Source organism: Mercenaria mercenaria, chromosome 13 (genome assembly GCF_021730395.1).
Source record: "Mercenaria mercenaria strain notata chromosome 13, MADL_Memer_1, whole genome shotgun sequence".
NCBI lineage: Eukaryota > Metazoa > Mollusca > Bivalvia > Venerida > Veneridae > Mercenaria > Mercenaria mercenaria.
The window spans coordinates 68,784,934-68,806,726 of NC_069373.1; the positions used below are offsets into that span (position 1 = coordinate 68,784,934).

At 36.4% G+C, this 21,793-nt stretch overlaps 1 protein-coding gene across 7 annotated transcripts in view; it reads left to right on the forward strand.

Annotated features, from left to right (window-relative positions):
* LOC123528669 (muscle M-line assembly protein unc-89-like) overlaps nt 1-21,793 on the forward strand; it is a 76,378-nt gene that overhangs the window by 17,629 nt on the left and 36,956 nt on the right. For 6 of the 7 annotated variants that reach the window (XM_053522185.1, XM_053522189.1, XM_053522188.1 and 3 more), the window contains 7 exons: nt 9,480-9,530; nt 11,833-11,910; nt 13,074-13,157; nt 16,760-16,822; nt 18,390-18,434; nt 19,491-19,631; nt 21,039-21,128. In XM_053522185.1, coding sequence (XP_053378160.1) covers nt 9,480-9,530; nt 11,833-11,910; nt 13,074-13,157; nt 16,760-16,822; nt 18,390-18,434; nt 19,491-19,631; nt 21,039-21,128 — 552 coding nt within the window. The remainder of the gene's footprint in view (nt 1-9,479; nt 9,531-11,832; nt 11,911-13,073; nt 13,158-16,759; nt 16,823-18,389; nt 18,435-19,490; nt 19,632-21,038; nt 21,129-21,793) is intronic. The other variant, XM_053522190.1, reaches the window with a different exon arrangement.

Sequence of the window (21,793 nt, forward strand, 5' to 3'; positions counted from 1 at the left end):
GTCTCTTTGACTTTCGCTCCTGAGCCCTATTGACTTCTTGCCTATACGACTTTGCATTGGGGGAAACATGCGCTTTTTAGCTCACCAGAGCATTGCTCAGGTGAGTTTTTCTGATAGCTCGATGTCCGGCGTCCGTCATCTGTTGTCTGTCGTCTGGTGTATGTCGTCTGTCGTCTGTCTGTCGTCCGTCAACATTTAGCTTGTGTATGCGATAGAGGCTGTATTTTTCAACTGATCTTCATGAATATTAGTCAAAATAATTACCTTGATGAAATCTAGGCCAAGTTCGAAAATGGGTCATATGGGGTCAAAAACTAGGTCACTAGGTCAAGGAAAAACTTTGTGTATGCGATAGAGGCTGTATTTTTAGCCCACCATCATCAGATGGTGGGCTATTCAAATCACTCTGCGTCCGTGGTCCGATGGGCCACCCGTCATTTCGTCCGTCCGTCCCTCCGTCCGTCCGTCCGTTAACAATTTCTCGTTATCGCATCTCCTCAGAAACTACTGGGGGGATTTTGACCAAACTTTGTCAGAATGATGTATTGGTACCCTAGTTGTGTCAAAAATCAGACTGGTTCAGCAGTTTTTGAGTGAGTTATGGCCCTTTGTTTATTTTTATAATTTACATAGATTTATAAAGGGAAAAATTTTGAAAATCTTCTTGTCCAAAACCACAGAGCCTAGGGCTTGGATATTTGGTATGGAGCATCATCTAGTGGTCCTCTACCAAGATGATTCAAATTGTATCCCTGGGGTCAAATGTGGCCGCGCCCCGGGGTCACATGTTTTATATATACTTATATAGGGAGAATCTTTGAAAAACCTCTTGTCCAAAACCACAGGGCCTAGGGCTTTGATATTTTGCATGTGACATCATCTAGTGGTCTTCTACTAAGGTTGTTCAAATTATCCCCCTAGGGTCAAATATGGCCCCGCCCTGGGGGTCACATGTTTTACATAGACATATATAGGGAAATATTTTGAAAATCTTCTTGTCCAAACCACAAAGCCTAGGGCTTTGATATTTGTAATGTAGCATCATCTAGTGGTTCTCTACCAGGTTTGTTCAAATTATCCCCCTAGGGTCAAATATGGCCCCGCCCTGGGGGTCACATGGTTTATATAGACTTATATAGGGAAAAGTTTTGAAAAACCTCTTGTCCAAAACCACAGGGCCTAGGGCTTTGATATTTTGTATGTGACATCATCTAGTGGTCTTCTACTAAGGTTGTTTAAATTGTCTCCCTAGGGTCATATATGGCCCCGCCCTGGGGGTCACATGGTTTACATAGACATATATAGGGAAATACTTTGAAAATCTTCTTGTCCAAACCACAAAGCCTAGGGCTTCGATATTTGTAATGTAGCATCATCTAGTGGTTCTCTACCAAGTTTGTTCAAATTATCCCCCTAGTTTCAAATATGGCCCCGCCATGGGAGTCACATGGTTTATATAGACTTATATAGGGAAAAACTTTCAAAAACCTCTTGTTCAAAACCACAGGACCTAGGGCTTTGATATTTTGTATGTGACATCATCTAGTGGTCTTCTACTAAGGTTGTTCAAATTATCCCCCTAGGGTCAAATATGGCCCCACCCTGGGGGTCACCTGGTTTACATAGACTTATATAGGGAAATACTTTGAAAATCATCTTGTCCAAACCACAAAGCCTAGGGCTTTGATATTTGTAATGTAGCATCAGGCCTAAATTAAAATTAAGTTTGTTTGACCTTTACCGACCCAGTATTTTTACAGTGGGTAGGTAGGTAGGTAAATAATTTTATTATATTTTAGTTTTTTAAATGTTTGTTGTCTCAGTAATAAAGTCTATTTATTAATACTACTGCTTGTAGATAATCTCTGAAGATGCTCTTTTAAATGTATGCTTGCAATATATAAACACCTAGCCCTATTCATGCACATACAATATGGGCACAGACTTAATTTGCACATAAGGCAAAGTTCACCAAGTCTTTGAGTATCTTTCATGTCTACACTTTTTCTTTATATATATATCAAAAGTGTTTTCATGATTGTTTTCACTACATCTGCGCTTAAATGTACAAGCCCCATGTGGTTCTGGGACGATCTGTGTATGAAAAGAATTGGAACCACTGCCTTACCCTTGCATGATCTAATAGGGTCTTAACACTTGGTTTTGCAGCAACTCTGTGATTCCAGCAGGTATGCAAATTTTGATTCCATACCTCATGTTTTTATTTCGATGTAAATGAGATGTGGAACCAAAATTTGTAGTCCTGTTTGGTGCCATATAACCTATACTGTGTTGGTGCGCCGTAAAACCCAAATAAATAAATAAATTAAAAGTACAAAACAATATAGTCGCGAAAATACGCGATATTTGGCATCTAAACACACTATTGAATTACAGCTTATTTTCAACAAGTGTTTGATGCTTAATTCAATAGATAATAACTTTTTACGAGTTTTAGAAGGTTTTTACAATGGTTATGGCAGTATGCAAGGAAAAGTGATGATTTTTTTAGCTTCAAGCTACTTGCACGCATTGGTCATGTTACTAAGAACAGAAACAAGATTGGGTTTTCCGACATCAGACATTTATTATGCCATTGTCCTGGCAAAGAAGTATAAGATTTTTATAGCTCTTTGTTCTGGCATAACAAAATCAAAATATTTAAACTATCTAGCCTGTAATATTTCAACACATTTACGCTCTTGTCAATTTCTTGAAATTCGAAAACTGAGATTTTCTCACTTCGAACAAATGCATTTCAAAACAATATCTGATTAAAGACATTTTGAAATCAACAATTAAGTCAGTTTATAATATATTTTCACAGATAATTAAATTTCCCACCACTCGCCTGTCAATTGCCGCAATACTGTCACTGTTATGAAAGCAGTATTATGTACAAGCAAATTTCAAATATAATTTAAACACATAGTAGACAAATAATATTCTCATGTACACTATGTTTCCTTTGTAATCAATCATATTTGTTCTTCTTAAATTTCCTTTTCACAGCAGACATTTTTTTTCACTGTATTTTTGTAATCTCCACCATCTAGTTGCTCTCCATAATGACTGCATCGATAGTATTAATAATCAAAGTCTAGCCCCTACCGTATTTTCCAAAAGTGTTAGGACTAGTTATTTTCACTTTCTCAAGACTTATTTCCCGAAAAATGATTATTTTGTAAAGTGTCCCAAAATATGGACACAATAATCATAATCCACCCAATGTTGAAAGCGAAATAAAAAGCGTAAACGATTATCGGTAATTATTCTGTTGATAAACTTAGTCATTGTCCTTGTTTTCATCATCAATTAACATTCCCTTCGAAGAGCTATTTAAAAGACGTATGTCGGTATCATGGCATCTGAAGTGGAGATCAAAGCGGTATAGTTGCCCGAGATTGTCATGGAATTACGTCATGTTTTCGCGCCATATGACACATCACTGTTTGATCGTACCGCCTCGGTTCTTTAAATTAATCAATAAAAAAGTTTCTTCTTTAATTTGTTAAAGCGAATTCAATATCCTGTATAAATTCTTCTCCTGGACCGCCGAGACGTTCACGTCGTGGAGAGGGAACATATGTCGTTGTTGTTTGTAGTTTTATTTATACTCGCTGCCGGGAGTCCCATATGAGCGAGAATATTCGCGCCTTCACTGTCCATCATAGAGCGTCAGCGGGCGTCTTGTCATGCTGTCCCTCGTAGTCCTTGCGGAGTACCAATCTCAGCGTTCGTGGAAGATGACAATACAAAGCTGAGGTGGTAAACGATCCTTCTTAGGGCCACAGCCCTCGCCCTTAGTTGTGACTCTACCGGCTGTCCTCAATATATTTATGACCACTTCCGGTAGAGCCGCATGCCTGCTCCGCGACGTGCACGCGGCGAGAGCTCAGGAGCAGAACATATGTCGCTAGCTAGGTCAACATGTATATTGTCACGTATATTGTCATACGGCCTAGTTAGCGACACATGACTGACATCGGCGGTAGTGGCCCTAAAAAGAGTACTGCAACCGAAGTTAGATCATCTCGTTGAGCTACCACTGTCGACTACGCATCCTGTTGCCGGGGCTCTTGGGTTCGTTACCATCGTTCTCCATCTTCGACGTCTACCGGCTTTTACCTTTGCTTTTACCCGAGCTGGATGTCCATGACTATATATGGTACACGGGCGTGTTCATCTGGCAGGATGAGTCGTAGGGGTGTACGACTTTTCATCCGACGTTTTTATCAACTACCGATGGATGTGGAAGAATTAACAGCTGGTATATAGAGCAGCATGATCGGCTGGTTCGATTATGCTTGGATTGACCTACGGATTGACCTACGGGAGAGCAGAAGACTGGCGTTCCGGCTGTAACGACGATGAGCAGGCTGCAGGGACAACGGAGATAGCTTCAACGAGATGGCATTTCATCGGCCATCACGTTTTAACACCATGAGGGCGGCGGCGAGGCGAAATTTAGCACTAGAAGGCGTAGTACACCATCATTTAAGTTAGAAGACTGAACTGAAGTCAACACAATGACGTCATCAAAAGTCGGACCATCAAGGTTGCCGTGAGATGACATGAGAAAATAACAATATTAGATGACTATAACCTTAGAAGATAACAACGTTAGACGTAACTTTAGAAGAACATAATGATGTTAGACGAATGCTCGCCCATATGGAAATACCCGGCGGCGAGGATAAACAAACGTAAACACACACACTGTATAAATTGACAGGTAAATGTGTCAAACGATAAGTGTGGATATTCTACCTCTGTGAGCTATTTTGCCGCACTAACATAAATTTGTTTGCCAAAAATCGTTTTACGCCATGTTTTTAAATTGCTGACGCTTTTTCATTATTTAAGATTTTTTTATTCTGTTTTTTGTACTTTCTGGTCAAAAGTCTGAACTTTATGCCCATAGAATATATCATTTATTTACCCTTAGAAGGAAATAAATAATTAAGATCGCACTGTTTGAAATTTTACAAAGAACTAAATTTAAATTTGACCGTTTTTATAGAATTTTGCCTACATTCCTGTCGATATCTTATTAAAATCGTTATAGAATTCAAACTATATTACTTCTTAAGCGGTGCTAAAAATATTGATGCGATAATAACAAAAAATGAATGCACTACGCGCGTTTTTTGTGTATGTGTAAACAAAAGTAACGTCGAGCGCTGGAAATTGGATATTACGATAGGGCGCACGTGCTCGTGGAATGGAAAATTACTGGCATGACGTTTTGGTATACTTTACGTTTCGCGGGTAAATTAGATACTAGATTTGTAAAATTATGTCCTTTTGCCAGATTGCCTTCCGGCTATAAGCGGTTTGATTGTCGTCTGCATCCTATGGCCTTAGGCAACGTTATCGGCAAAGTTGACACGTTTTCGGAATACACGAGATAATAAACAGTCCGCTTTATCGATTTTCTACTTACTTTCTCACTTGCCATAATTATCTATGCATTTGTTAAATAAAATAATCGCCAGTTTCAAGCACCAAAATCAGTTTTTCCCTCTGATAAGAAAATAAAAATATTTTTTTTCTCTGGAATGCAATAAAATTATTTGAGTCGGGGCAATTTTATCGGGTCGGTAGGTAAAGGTCAAACAAACTTAATTTTATTTTAAGCCTCATCTAGTGGTTCTCTACCAAGTTTGTTCAAATTATCCCCCTAAGGTCAAATATGGCCCTGCCCCGGGGGCCACATGGTTTATATAGACTTGTATAGGGAAAAGCTTTTAAAATCTTGTCAATAACCTACAACATTTAAATTTGGACCACATGTATAGTTTTGAGTGGCAAGATGAACATTGACATGAGTTGACCTTGATTTTGACCTAGTGACTCACTTTCACATTTCTGTAGCTACCGCCTTAAAATTTGAACCACATGCATAGTTTTGTGCACCGGAAAAAACTTTGACCTAGTGACCTACTTTCACATTTTTAAAGGTACAGGCTTCAGATTTGGACCACATGCATAGTTTTGTGTTCCGAAATGAAATTTGACCTTGATTTTGATCTTGTGACCTGCTTTCACATTTCTCAAGCTACAAGTCTTCAAACTTGGACCACATGCATAGTTTTGTTTACCGAAAAAAACTTTGACATTGACATTGACCTAGTGACCTACTTTCACATTTCTCAAGCTACAGCCTTCAAATTTGGACCACATGCATAGTTTTGTGTACCGAAAAGAACTTTGACCTTGACATTGACCTAGTGACCTACTTTCACATTTTTGAAGATACAGGCTTCAAATTTGGACCACATGCATAGTTTTATGTTTCAAAATGAAATTTGACCTTGATTGTGACCTAGTGACCTACTTTCACATTTCTCGAGCTACAGCCTTCAAATTTGGACCACATGTACAGTTTTGTGTTCCCGAATGAAATTTGACCTTGATTTTGACCTAGTGACCTACTTTCACATTTCTCAAGCTACAGCCTTCAGATTTGGACCACATGCATAGTTTTGTGTACCGAAAAAAAAACTTTGACCTTGACATTGACCTAGTGACCTGCTTTCACATTTCTCAAGCTACAGCCTTCAAATTTGGACCACGTGCATAGTTTTGTGTACCGAAAGAAACTTTGACATTGACCTAGTGACCTACTTTCACATTTTTGAAGGTACAGGCTTCAAATTTGGAGCACATGCATAGTTTTATGTTCCGAAATGAAATTTGACCTTGTTTTTGACCTAGTGACCTACTTTCACATTTCTCAAGCTACAGCCTTCAAATTTGGACCACATGCGTAGTTTTTTGTACAGAAATGAACTTTGATCTTGAGATTGACCTATTGACCTACTTTCACATTTCTCAAGCTACAGCCTTCAAATTTGGACCACATGCATATTTTTGTGTTCTGAATTGAAACTTGACATTGATTTTTATCTAGTACCTACTTTCACATTTCTCAAGTCACAGCCTCCAAATTTGAAGCACATGCATAGTTTTGTATACCGAAATGAACTTTGACCTTGAAATTGATCTTGTGACCTACTTTCACATTTCTCAAGCTACAGCTTTCAAATTTAGACCACATGCATGGACCACATGCACAGTGATGTGTACTGAAATGAAATTTGACCTTGATTTTGACCTTGAGCTAGTCTTGAAATTTGGAACAATCAAAAATGGCTCAATGGTGGGCGCCAAGATCACTCTGTGATCTCTTGTTCATTTTATCTTCATGAATTTTGGTCAGAATGATTACCTTGATGAAATCTAGGCTGAGTTTGAAAATGGGTTATCTGGGTTAAAAAGTAGGCCACTAGGTCAAATCAAAGAAAAACCTTGTGTATGTGATAGAGGCTGTATTTTTCAACTGATCTTCATGAAATTTTGTAAGAATGATTACCTTGATGAAATCTAGGCCAAGTTCGAAAATGGGTCATCTGGGGTCAAAAACTAGGTTACTAGGTTAAATCAAAGAAAAACCTTGTGTATGCTATACAGGCTGTATTTTTCAACTTGATTTTGGTCAGAATGATTGCCTTGATAAAATCTAGGTCAAGTTTGGATATGGGTCAAAAACTAGGTCACTAGGTCAAATCAAATAAAATCCTTGTGTATGCAATAGGGGCTGCTATTAACACCGGATCTTCATGAAATTTAATCAGAATGTTTGTCTATATGAATACTAGGTGAATGTTGAATATGGGTCATCTAGGATCAAAAACTAGGTCACCTGGTCAGATTTAAGAAAAACCTTATGTACGCAGTAGGGACTACATTTTACACTGGATATTCATAAAATTTAGTCAAAATGATTGCCTTGATGAAATCTAGGTCAAATTAGAATATGGGTCATCGTTGGTCAGAAAGTAGGTCACTAGGTCAAATCAAAGAAAAACCTTGTGTATGCAATAGAGACTGTATTCTTCAATTGATCTTCATGAAATTTGGTCAGAATGCTAGCCTTGATGAAATTAAGGTCAGATTTGAATATGGGTCATCTGGGGTCAAAAACTAGGTCACTAGGATATATCAAAGAAAAACGTTTTGTATGCGATAGAGGCTGTATTTTTCAATCGAGGTTAATGAAATTTAGTCAGAATGTTTGCCTTGATCAAATCTAGGTCAAATTCGAATGTAGGTCATCTTAGCTCAAAAACTATGTCAGTAGGTCAAATTGAAGAAAATGCTTGTTTACACTTAAAAGACCACATTTTTTATCCAATCTTAATGAAAACTGGTCAGAATATTTGTTTTCATGAAATCACTATGTCAAACATGTTTACACTGTTATGGTATGTTTCTCAGGTGAGCGACCTAGGGCCATCTTGGTCCTCTTGTTTACAAAAGCATCTTCTAGTTTTAAATGGTGACCAGTGATATACTTGTCAAACATTAACTTAAACAGGATGTTTTTGCCGATTAGTAATAGAAATTTTTTGGTTGAAGAAAAGATATATATCATTATGTCTCCCCCACTGGGGGAGACATATTGTTTTTGCCCTGTCCGTCCGTCCTTCCATCCGTCACACTTCATTTCTGATCAATAACTGGAGAAACATTTGACTTAGAACCTTCATACTTCATAGGTTGGCAGGACTTATAGAGTAGACGACCCCTAATGAAAACCATTTCCGGTCAGTAACCTGAGAACCGCTTGACCCAGAATGTTGAAACTTCATAGGATGATTTGACGTGCAGAGTGGATGACCCATATTGATTTTTGGGTCACTCTATTAAAGGTCCAGGTCAGAGCGGACAGAACATGGAAGCCCATTTCTGGTCAATAACTTGAGAACCATTTGACCTAGAACCTTTAAACTTCATAGGGTGATAGGACGTACAGAGTAAATGACCCCTATTGTTTTTGGAGTCACTCAATCAAAGGTCAAGGTAAAGGTCACAGGGGGCTGAACATAGAAAACACTTTCCAGTCAATAAATTGAGAACCACTTTACCCAGAATGTTGAAACGTAATAGGATGAATGGACGTGCAGAGTAGATGACCCCTACTGATTTTGGGTTCACTCGATCAGAGGTCTAGGTCACAGGGGCCTGAACATGGAAAACCATTTCCAATTCATAACTTGAGAACCACTAGGCCCAGAGTGTTGAAACTTAGTGGGATAATTAGACATGACAAGTAGATGATCCCTGTTGCAGCCAACCATCAGTGTCTCTTTGACTTTCGCTGCAGTCCCCTATTGACTTCTTGCCTATATGACTATGCATTGGGGGAGACATGTGCTTTTCTACAAAAGCATCTTCTAGTTATATATATGTTGGATAAAAGTTGAAATAAAGTTTCCAAAAATGTTTGTTCACAAACTTGAGTAAATTGTAGAGGTTGCAGTTTTCAGTACCTTAATACATGTGCCCATGTTGAATCCTTGGATGTGATGTGAATGACAAATATGAACATGGAACTTCTCTGTGGTTTTCAAGAAAACAAATTCTTCAAGATGTTCTTTTCTTTAAGATGACAATATATTTGGACATTTCAGCCCACAGGAAAGAGAGGAAGGCCTAGAAAACAGCCAAAGATTCCTGTACAGGTAATTTATGTTACAAATGACTTTAACTAACATGTCCTGTGAATAGAGACTGCCTGCTTAGCTTAACAGGGAGAGTAAAGATCTATGGATCACAGGGTCATGAGTTTGATCCCCAGGTGGGGCGTATGGTCTCCATGATGATTTGATAAAAGACATTGTGTCCCATATCATTCGTCCTCCACCTCTGATTCATGTGGAGAAGTTGGCTGTTACTTGCAGAGAACAGGTTTGTACTGGTACAGAATCCAGGAACACTTGTTAGGTTACTGCTAGTCGTCGCATAACTGAAATACTGTTGAAAAATGGCATTAAACCCAAACCAAACAACAAAAAAACCCAAGGTCCTGTGAATAGAGACTACCTTATTCCCAATAGTCAGGTTCTCCTATATATCTGTGTATTCTAATAAAATATTCTCATAAAAAAATGTTGGCTCAGTATTAAGATAATTTTACACAAATATTCTTTTGATGATCATCAATAATTTTTTTGGAATTATTTGTAAAAGCCATGGGACAAGGTGTGGTCACTTTTCCTAATAGGTATGTGTATACATAGTTGAAAATGTCAGAAGTACTCCTTGCTTTGTTGTTTTATTCAATTTATAAAAAGGTCTGCCTAATCTTGAGTCCATTATTATAGTTGACTTGATCCCACTTGTCAGAAACATCCAGCCAGATTCAAAATAATTCCACTGATATGTGCCTTGGTTGACCGTCTAGCAAAATTGTCTAAGACATCTTGACTTTAATGAGAGAACATGGCCCTAAGGAGGCTGTCTAGTTTTCCCTGTATGGCTGTATGGAATATCTTTTCTACTCAGTCTGCAGGCCATCTGTAAAAGTAATGCTTCTTTGGTGACTCTTTACCAATGTTGTTACTTTTTAAGACTGTGAAACTCAGGTGAGCAATATTAGCACATTATTGATCTCTTGTTATATACAGTTACTAAGTATTGAAAAGAATTTTTGAATTTCAAAAGGTACATAAATCTTTAGGCATGCCCTTTTAAGGGTTTAAAGATGGACATAATGAAATTAGAGATACTTTAAAATCAAGTCATTTGCATCAAATTGATGAATGATAGTATTGACCAAAGATTTTGAAAGATGATTTAAATGTACAGTTGGTCTTCGGATAAAATAATTAGCTGTCTGTAGAGGTCTATCACTGAATACATCAGAAAACGGTGTTTTGATGTCTTTTCAGTGATATCTCTTAATGGATGGTGAATGTTTAGTGTGTTTTTTGATTTTGTATGCACCAGGTACAAACAGTTTAATTTCTTGATTTCATTTAGCTTTAAACTTTGTTATGAGGGTTGTTAAAATTTTAATATTTGACAGGTCACATGAATCAAAAGTCTTTAAAGAAAGGAGTTATCTTGAGATAATGTCAAGGTTCTTGTATTGTTTTGCTCTTCCACAGAATGGGAGTATCTTATAGTAAAGCAGTATGTGAAATGTTTTAAACTTATAGAAGAAGCTGATCACATATAATAATAATTATTAATATAGGTGTATTTCTTTGTGACTATTGAATTATTTTTGTATAGTTTGTAATTTTTCTTTTAAACATATTTTTTCATTAATGCATACATTACTTGAGGTTATTTTTGATGTGAAATAAAGGTTTATATATAGTTTTAATTGGTTACTCAAACAATTTTTAGTGGCATTAAACAATAGCCCTTGCCTTTAGTTCTAACCCCCAATTTTTGTTTAGCTCTTATTTATGTGTGCATATGTGTAAGGATTTACAGAGGAGATTCTACTTTTGTTGCAGATGGATTACTCTAGATATGGAGACAGAACCCTTGCACTTAACTCTGCCCTTTGGATTTTTATATCATAATTATAGTCATATTTTGGCTAAATGGGCATTTACTGTTGCTGGCAATTCCTGGAATTAGAGGCCTTTCTTGATTTGAAACAGCACAATTTTATGGCCAAAATTTTATGTTAAGATCGAACTAATGTCTGTACGTCTCGAGATTTTTGAAATGAAAATTAACTTTAAGCCTGCTGGCAGCAGGTGATTCTGCCTTTGTGACCAGTGCAGATCTGTGCAGGCTAATCATGGTCTGCATTGTTAGCTTTCAGTCAGTAAAATATCAGTGAACACCCCTTTGTATAATAAATGGTATTGCCCAAATTGAATGATGGACCAGTCCATTTTGGAAATTTAGCAGGCTAAGGGTTAATTTCAAAATCATATCCTAAGAAAGTCATATGGAGTGGAATAGATAGATTTTTTTTGCTGATTTAATTGAAAAAAAAATTGTTATTTAAACATTTTTCAGAAAACAGTAAATAGAGGAAGAGGGAGAGCAAGAAAGGTCAAGAGTTCAGAGCTTGCAGCATCATTACCACGTGTACCTGTAAGTTGTTTTGAAGTATTTGCGTCTGCAATTAAATATTACCAAAATGTTCTTTCCTGTATTCTGTTTGTGCCGCTCTCCAAGACTTTGATGTGTCAGTCAACATACAATAAAGTTAGACAAAATTACAGACATAAACCCTTATCATGCTGGGCATGACTGATTTTGCCTTTGCAACCAGTGTATATCATGATCTGCACTGTTCGCTATTCAGTCAGTATCTTTTTGGTAAGCACCCCTTTTAACAGTTAATGGTGCTGTCCAAATTCAAAGATGGACAAGTTCATTATAGAAATTTAGCAGGATAAGGGTTAAGCTATTGTTTTAGCTGTAGTTAACAGGTGGGCATTATTTTATGTTCCAATTGATCAGGCTAATAAAAAGGAATTATCTCTATGATACATATTCATGTATGCAAGGGTTAAAAGTTAAACCCCTATGTCATTTTCAACTTCACAGGAATGTTCCTTTTGTGGCTGCCTTTCAGATTCCTTCAAATCCAGTTCATCCATACAGAATGCTGGTTGCCATGAGAACCAAAAACAAAAACTTAAAAAATCTTCATCTTAGAAACTTCAAGTTGGATTTGGAAATAATTTCACAGAAATGTTCCTTGGGTGACCTTCTACGACATTCCTTGAAGTCATTCTGTTTTGATAAAAAACATGGATCCCAGGGGTTTGGGCTAATTTACCCCGTATGGCTATAAGGAAAATTTTAAAATCTTAACTGAATCTGCTTGCTCAATTTCAGCATTCCTTCTGTTCATTCTGTTTTGTTTAAAAACATGGCCCCCAGGGGGTGTGGCTAGTTTTCCATTAATGGCTTTAGAGAAAAGTTTGAAATCTCTGAAATGGCTGGCCTGATAGTAAAATAGTTTTACACAGATGTTTCTTGGGTGACCCACAACCAGGTTCAAACCCTGCAATATGGAAATCATTATAATATTTTAGGTCAATATTTTTACACATGTTTATACAGATAAGTTTTACAAGCAAAAGCTGTGACACTTTCTTTCATTTTAATGAACGTTTATCGGATGAAACATTTGTCTTATGTATATTGTTTTTATTGATTGATGAATATGAAATTGCCTACGAATGTAAAAAGGAGAGTATTCTGATCAGTTTCATATAACAGCCTTATGCGTCTATTTTCTGCAGAAAGGGCATGGTAAAGTTGGCCGACCTAGAAAAGTTCCTCGGACAGAAATGCAAGTTGAAGAGCCAGTTGAAGGGCCAGTAAAGGTAGGAGCTAATTGTTTCTTTGAGATAATGACAATATATCTCTGCTTTTCATAGATAGTTTTTTAGTGTTTTATAAATATTTGATAAAATACAGTATAAACTCGCTGCTTTGGTTTTGAAGCAAGTTTTTAAATGTGTAGAAGAGGTGGAGTAAATTTATTCTGAGTTTGTAATTATTTAATTTAGCATTATTTTAGAAGAAAACTTTAAGCCTGCTTGAATCACTTGACTCCATCTTGGCAAAAATAATTTGTGATAAGTAATATTAAGACGAGTTGATACATCTTCAGGGTTCAAACAAATTTCTTTCATGTTTCAAGAACAAATTTTTGTCCACTTGCCATAGGCTAAATCATTCCCTTCTGGATATATGACCAGTTCTGACTTGTTCTGTTAAAGTTGCTTATAAATACCTTATTTGAATTGGAGAAGTATAAAGTAACTCAAATTATTATACACAGTAGTTGCCTCAATCAGAGAATTACCAATTGACCCCAAAACAGGAAGTGTTTATAGTGATAAGCAAGCTTGATTGTGGACTTGTAATTTCCATTATGTTTTTTTTGCACTGGTGTTGAAGACCCAGAAGGCTTATAGTGTTTGATCTGTCCATCTATTTTTTCTTCACACTTTCTTGTGTGCTCACCTCCTCCATCCAATTAAGATGAAACTTGGTGTGCATCATATACATAATGAGGTCAAATATGTATTATCAAAACTTTTAGGTCCCATTTTTAGCTCACCTGAGCAATGCTCAGGTGAGTTATTGTGATCACTCGATGTCCAGCATCTGTCGTCTGTTGTCTGCCTGTCTGTTGTCTGTCAACATTTAGCTTGTGTATGCGATAGAGGCTGTAGAGGTCAGAATGATAACCTTGATGAAATCTAGGCCAAGTTTGAAAATGGGTCATCTGGGATCAAAAACTAGGTCACTAGGTCAAATCAAAGAAAATACTTGTTTACACTCAAGAGACCACATTTTTGGTCCAATCCTAATGAAAATTGGCCAGAATATTTGTTAAGAAAAGCCTTGTGTATGCGATAGAGGCTGTATTTTTCAGTTGATCTTCATAAATTTTGATCAGAATGAACCTTGATGAAATCTAGGCCAAATTTGAAAATGGATCATCTGGGGTCAAAAACTAGGTCACTAGGTCAAATCAAAGAAAATACTTGTTTACACTCAAGAGACCACATTTTTGGTCCAATCCTAATGAAAATTGGCCAGAATATTTTTTTCCATGAAATCACTAGGTCAAACATGTTTACACTGTTATGGTTTGTTTCTCAGGTGAGTGACCTAGGGCCATCTTGGCCCTCTTGTTTCTTGAGTTATGTCAGTGTTTTGGAATTAGAAATATTTCAACTGCATCTGCAGTTTGTGTACTCCGTACTTATACAATTTTCATCCAATTAAAATGGAACATGGTTAACATCGTCAGCATGATTGGACATGTACACATTGTCTGGACTTGCATGTCTGATTATTATATTTTGAGTTATGCCCCTTCTAGCTTTCCAGGGTACAACATGCATAAGGTGAGCCATTGTGATCACTTACCATTTGTACATCCTTCTGTCAGTGTCAACATTTTCTTTAAACAGCATCTGCTCTGAAACCACTAGTTGGAAGTTCAAACTCAGCCTGGATTTTTCTCTGGTGGTCCTCTTCCAAAGTTTTTCAAACAGTTCTGCTTGGTTGCATATAAGGGTCACCATAGTTATAAATAGAAAATCTTTTGCAACATCTTTTCCTAAACTGCTTTAATTTCTAATTTTTAAATAATTTCATAAAAATTATCATTTGATTATCCATTACCAACTTTTTCAGATTATTTCAATTTGTTAAAAAACACGGCTACGAAAGGGCTTTGTCACTTTTCCTATTGGTATGCATCATCAACAAGAAGTAGACATGTGAACTTATTTGAAGTTTTATGTCTGATGATCTCCCTGTTTTTAGCTCACCTGAGCACGAAGTGCTCAAAGGTGAGCTTTAGTGATCGCCCTGTGTCCGTCATCCGTCTTCGTCCGTCGTCCGTCCGTCCGTCTGTCCGTTGTCAACAATTTGACTGTTAACACTCTAGAGGTCACATTTTTGGCCCAATCTTAATGAAACTTGGTCAGAATGTTACCCTCAATAAAATCTTGGACGAGTTCGATATTGGGTCATCTGGGATCAAAAACTAGGTCATCAGGTCAAATCAAAGGAAAAGCTTGTTAACACACTAGAGGTCACATTTTTGGCCCAATCTTAATGAAACTTGGTCAGAATGTTACCCTCAATAAAATCTTGGACGAGTTCGATATTGGGTCATCTGGGATCAAAAACTAGGTCATCAGGTCAAATCAAAGGAAAAGCTTGTTAACACTCTAGAGGTCACATTTTTGGCCCAATCTTAATGAAACTTGGTCAGAATGTTACCCTCAATAAAATCTTGGACGAGTTCGATATTGGGTCATCTGGGGTCAAAAACTAGGTCATCAGGTCAAATCAAAGGAAAAGCTTGTTAACACTCTAGAGGTCACATTTTTGGCCCAATCTTAATGAAACTTGGTCAGAATGTTACCCTCAATAAAATCTTGGATGAGTTCGATATTGGGTCATCTGGGGTCAAAAACTAAGTCACCAGGTCAAATCAAAGGAAAAGCTTGTTAACACTCTAGAGGTCACAATTTTGGCCCAATCTTAATGAAACTTGACCAGAATGTTAATCTTGATGATCTTAACGTCCAGTTTGAATCTGGGTCATGTAGGATCAAAAACTAGGTCACCAGGTCAAATCAAAGGAAAAGCTAGTTTACACTGTAGAGGCCACATTTATGACCATATCATAATGAAACTTGGTCAGAATGTTAATCTTGATGATCTTAAGACATAGTATAAATCTGGGTCAGGTGGGGTCAAAAACTAGGTCACTAGGTCAGATCAAAGGAAAAGCTTGTTAACACTGTAGAGGCCATATTTATGACTGTATCTTCATGAAACTTAGTCAGAATGTTAAACTTGATGATCTTTAGGGCAAGTTTGAATCTGGGTCATGTCGAAACAAAAACTAGGTCACCAGGTCAAATCAAAGGAAAAGCTAGTTAACACTTTAGAGGCCACATTTATGACCATATCTTAATGAAACTTTGTCCGAATGTTAATCTTGATGATCTTTAGGTCAAGTTTAAATCAGTCGGGTTGGGGTCAGTTGGGGTCAAAAACTAGGTCACTAGGTCATATCAAAGGAAAACCTTGTTAACACTCTAGAGGCCACATTTATGACTGTATATTCATGAAACTTAGTCAGAATGTTAAACTTGATGATCTTTAGGTCAAGTTCGAATCTGGGTCATGTTGGGTCAAAAACTAGGTCACGGGGTCAAATCAAAGGAATGGCTAGTTAACACTTTAGAGGCCACATTTATGACCATATCTTAATGAAACTTGGTCAGAATGTTAATCTTAATGATCTTTAGGTCTGTAGGTCAGGTGAGCGATACAGGGCCTTCATGGCCCTCTTGTTTAACCAAGCATTTTCAGGAGGCATTAGTCTTACAATGTTAACAATATTCTTGTTACTTGGTACTCCTTACCTTTTGAATATTATCTTCAGGAAACAGACATGGAAGAAGACATTACAGAAGCTCAAAAGAGAGAATGGTCATTTGAAAGTAACGTAAGTATGCAAGTGTTACTGGATGAATTTCTTGACTTCAGGATTCTGTCATTTTAGTTTGAGGGCATTCTTGGATCAGTTTGAATCTATTATTAGGTAAGATGCTAAAGTATTTCAGTCATAAAGGTCAGTTTTCATTCAAATTTATCTCCACAAACAATAGACTACATGAGTCATTGTTGAAGGACAAATGACAGGACCTACAGTCAGTGGTTAGATCATCAATAAAAGGGTTTTGTGTCAGTTGTTCATTCTCATTTAATTTGGGTTGAAAATTTTTAACATATAATCTTGTGTAGGATCTAATATTTTATGCTCTTTCACATTTTTATATGTTTTTTTTATATGCTTTTTGGCTTCTTTCTCCATGGAGATATTATATATATTATTTGAAAAGCTTACTATAAAATCAGAAAGTTTTGAGAGGGATTTATTTTCGTTATATTCATTCAATGCTTATTTTTGAAAATATGTACTCTTAAAAGTATTATTTTTTTACAGGAATAGCCCTTTATTTTCAGACGATGGCAATATAATACACTAACTATTTTGCATTGCAAACCAATCTCAAATTTAGATATAGAGAACTTTTAGCCATGCAAATATGTCTGACTTTACAGCTTAAGTTATCTCCATCTATGCATCCATCCATCCACCTTGCAGAATCTGGATCTTAGGTTAACTTGAAAAGTATGTAAGGTTTTATAATTGATAAAGGACCACAAAGGACCACAAAGAAGTTATGGACATCCTTTTTGTTTTGTTGCAACTTGAAAAAATCTAGTTGCTATGGTTACAAGTAGTTAAAGATATGACAAAAAGCAGATCCTATGATAAATTTAGAAATAAAAAGAGTTCTTTCATGAAATATGTTACATAGATAGAAGGCAATATTTAGAATATGTTTGTTGTTTTACTTTGTCACTCACTAAAGGTAGATCCTGCCATAATGTAAAGAATGTATGAGATATTTTATGAGGGTTCGTAGATAGCAGAAATATGGAAATCATGAATATCATTCTATAAATCTGTCCATTTATATGCCATTCTCAAAAGTTGATCTTGCAGTAACTTTTTGAAGTACAGCTTTTCTCGTGAAGCCAGGTTCATAGATGAAGACTGTCCTGCTCTAACATTAAAAAAAGAAGAGATTTATTCATAAAACCTGGTGTATAGATGGAGGGAAATCTTCAGAATATGCAGCCTATTTTATTTTCACTGCCAATACACCAAAAATTTAGGACTAAGGTGCTAAGGCAGCAAAAACTTCTTCTTGTAGGGGACTTTTTTGTTGGGCAATAAATCCTACTTTGTAGCATCACTAAGATGTTTTTTATGTGTTTCAAATATAATTTACTGTGAATTCATTAATATTTGTGGGGGACTAATTTTTTTAAGTAAAATTCCCATTCATTTTATGTTCAAAGTTGAAATGATTTTACAGTATTCAGTGCAAATCAATAGCTACAATTTATATATAGAAACTATGGTAACAGCTTATGGTTCTTCTATTTACATTATGTGCTTGCTATTTGTTATGCTTTTTCTGCTATTTTTCTTATTTAAGGTGGAGCGGGAGAAATTGAGAAAAAGGCCTAGATTGTCATATGTTGTAAGTTTTTTGTCTGTTGTAATTTGTGAAACATGTATCTCTGCGAAATGGATGGTGGAGACACTATTGATTTACCCATGTTTATCTGCCCATTTTGTTATGATCCTCATTCAGCACTGGTTGAAATCTTCACGGATGATTGTGTAGATTTTGTAGATGTGGGTATTAAAGAATGGAAATTTTGAAGGATCATAATTCCCAGTGCTGTGACTCTTTGAATATTACATATTTTTAAGTGCACAAAATTAATGTCTAGAAGACATGTTTTCTGTTTCATTGCCTTAGCTCATCCTAAAGATTGCTGTCTTATATTTGGCATATTTGTATTGTTGTACAGAAAGAGAGCAGTGGTTTCTGTGTAGAATATGCCTATAAATGTATACAGAAATATAAACTTTGGAGTTCAGTGCATGGTAAAACATATTTCATTTAGCAATATCAACAGAAATTTTGTATTTAGAATAATCTAAATAGTTTTGATTGAGATGATATCCATAAATTATCAGAAGCATTTTGCTGCTTGTTTCATCAAATTTGACTAAGGACTGACAAAGTTATTGCAATTTAAAGTGTTTAAATTACCTCCCTTGTTTTGTCAGTTGCTGAAACTTTGGATATAAGAGATATATTCAACATTTTGTCGCGAAACTGTCCCCCTTGATTTCCCCATTTGACATGCTAAATTTATGCAAAACAGCAGTTTGAAGTAGCCTTATTCTCTCTAATATGACAATTTTAGTTCCTACTTTGAAATGAAAACGTGGTAGTGATAAAATAGTTTTATTTTGAAACTTGTTAAAACCATCATTTATTCTGCTGTAAATTTTTGTGGGGGTGGCTTTAACATTTATTTTATGTAGAATTTCACCCATACCATACATAAGTTATGATGTCTGGAAAACAAGACTGTAATTTAGCTTTGACAAGGTCACACGCTGTATATTTCTAAAATAAATAGGATTTACAAATGAAAATATACACATAGGTTAAAACGACGTGTCAATAAGAAATGCATATGCCCATACAACATTTGCTTCACAAATCTGTTTGTTGCAGGATGCCTATGTAGATGAGGATGAGAATGAGGCGGAAGACATGGAGGGGGAGGATATAGGGGAGAACATGGAGAGGGATATTGAGAGGGAGGACAATAATAATGATGTCTCAGATGCAAGCTTTGAAGAGTCCCATTCAGAGGTACATTTTAAAGACTTACTGTTTTTGACTGAGTTTTCAAAAACTTTATCTTATCTTCTCAAGAATATATTTTTAAGCCATCGTGTTTATTGACACAGTTTCTTGTTGTTGTTTTTTTTATGCCCCCGAAGGGAGGCATATAGTTTTTGAACCGTCTGTCAGTCTGTCCACAATTTTCGTGTCCAGTCCATATCTTTGTCATTGATGGATGGATTTTCAAATAATTTGGCATGAATGTGTACCACAGTAAGACGACGTGTCGCGCGCAAGACCCAGGTCCGTAGCTCAAAGGTCAAGGTCACACTTAGACATTAAAGGATAGTGCATTGATGGGCGTGTCCGGTCCATATCTTTGTCATCCATGGATGGATTTTCAAATAACATGGCATGAATGTGTACCACAGTAAGACGACATGTCGCGCACAAGACCCAGGTCCGTAGCTCAAAGGTCAAGGTCACATTTAGACGTTAAAGGATAGTGCATTGATGGGCGTGTCCGGTCCATATCTTTGTCATCCATGGATGGATTTTCAAATAACTTGACATGAATGTGTACCACAGTAAGACGATATGTCGCGCGCAAGACCCAGGTCCGTATCTCAAAGGTCAAGGTCACACTTAGGTCATTTTTCATGATAGTGCATTGATGGGCATGTCCGGTCCATATCTTTGTCATTCATGCATGGATTTTAAAATAACTACGCATGAATGTGTGGCACAGTAAGACGATGTGTCGCGCGCAAGACCCAGCTCCGTAGGTCAGAGGTCCTAAACTTTAACATAACTATTCATTCAAAGTGCCATCGGGGGCATGTGTCATCCTATGGAGACAGCTCTTGTTTGTTGTAAAAAAAACCCAACTGTATGGGTGTCTTGAAATTTCGATGTTCACTGTTGAAATGAGAAGCACGGATGAGTTCTTTAAAGGAGACTATTAGCATAATACTGTTGTTGAAAGTAAAACAGAGAAAATCTATGTGTTTGTCAGTATATAAATTTTGAAAGAAATCCTTTTGTTGGATGTTAAATATCTCAGAAGCTTGCAAAACTCTTCAGCCAACTAATTACATGATATTATTGGCATGTAATCCTTTGCACCAAAAGGATTTACTGAAATAATATCTCTCTCTTAACCATTACCCTGCTAAATTTCTATAATGAACTTGTCCATCTTTCAGTTTGGACAGAACCATTAACTTTTAAAAGGGATGCTTCTCAAAAAGATTCTAACTGAATGGTGAACATTGCAGATCTTGATCCATGCAGTCTGATCACAATCTACACTGGTCACAAAGGCAGAATCAATCGTGTCCAGCATGATAAGGGATAATGTTACATTTGTGTCTGTTATTTTATAGGCATATTTATAGGAATATTGCATGAACTTAAATATTGTTAATTTTGCAGCCGGAGAGTTATGATGAATCAGAATCTGGATTTGAATCCGACAATCCCGCATATGTTGAGAAGAAAGAGCAAAAACACAGGAAGGAAATGGTAAAGCATTTGTTCTTTTCCTAGCCAATCACTGTTTTCCAAAGCCTGATCTTTCTCTAATGTTAGTAACTTGCAGATAAAAAGTAATAATATAGAATAATGAAAGGTAACATGCCATATTATCATAGTGTGTTCAGTTGAGAGTACATGTAATGTATAATCATAGTGTAAATGTAATACTGCATGAAACAGAGAGTAAATGTAATATGATCACTGTGCATGAAACACAGAGTAAATGTAATATGATCACTGTGCATAAAACACAGAGTAAATGTAATATGATCACTGTGCATGAAACACAGAGTAGATGTAATATGATCACTGTGCATGAAACACAGAGTAGATGTAATATGATCACTGTGCATGAAACACAGAGTAGATGTAATATGATCACTGTGCATGAAACACAGAGTAGATGTAATATGATCACTGTGCATGAAACACAGAGTAAATGTAATATGATCACTGTGCATGAAACACAGAGTAAATGTAATATGATCACTGTGCATGAAACACAGAGTAAATGTAATATGATCACTGTGCATGAAACACAGAGTAAATGTAATATAATCACTGGGGTACATATGACTTTTATTGCATATTTTTGTTTCTTAGATGATTGTCCTTCTATGTCCAAAGTTTGAAGAAATTCTGTTATTGGGAAA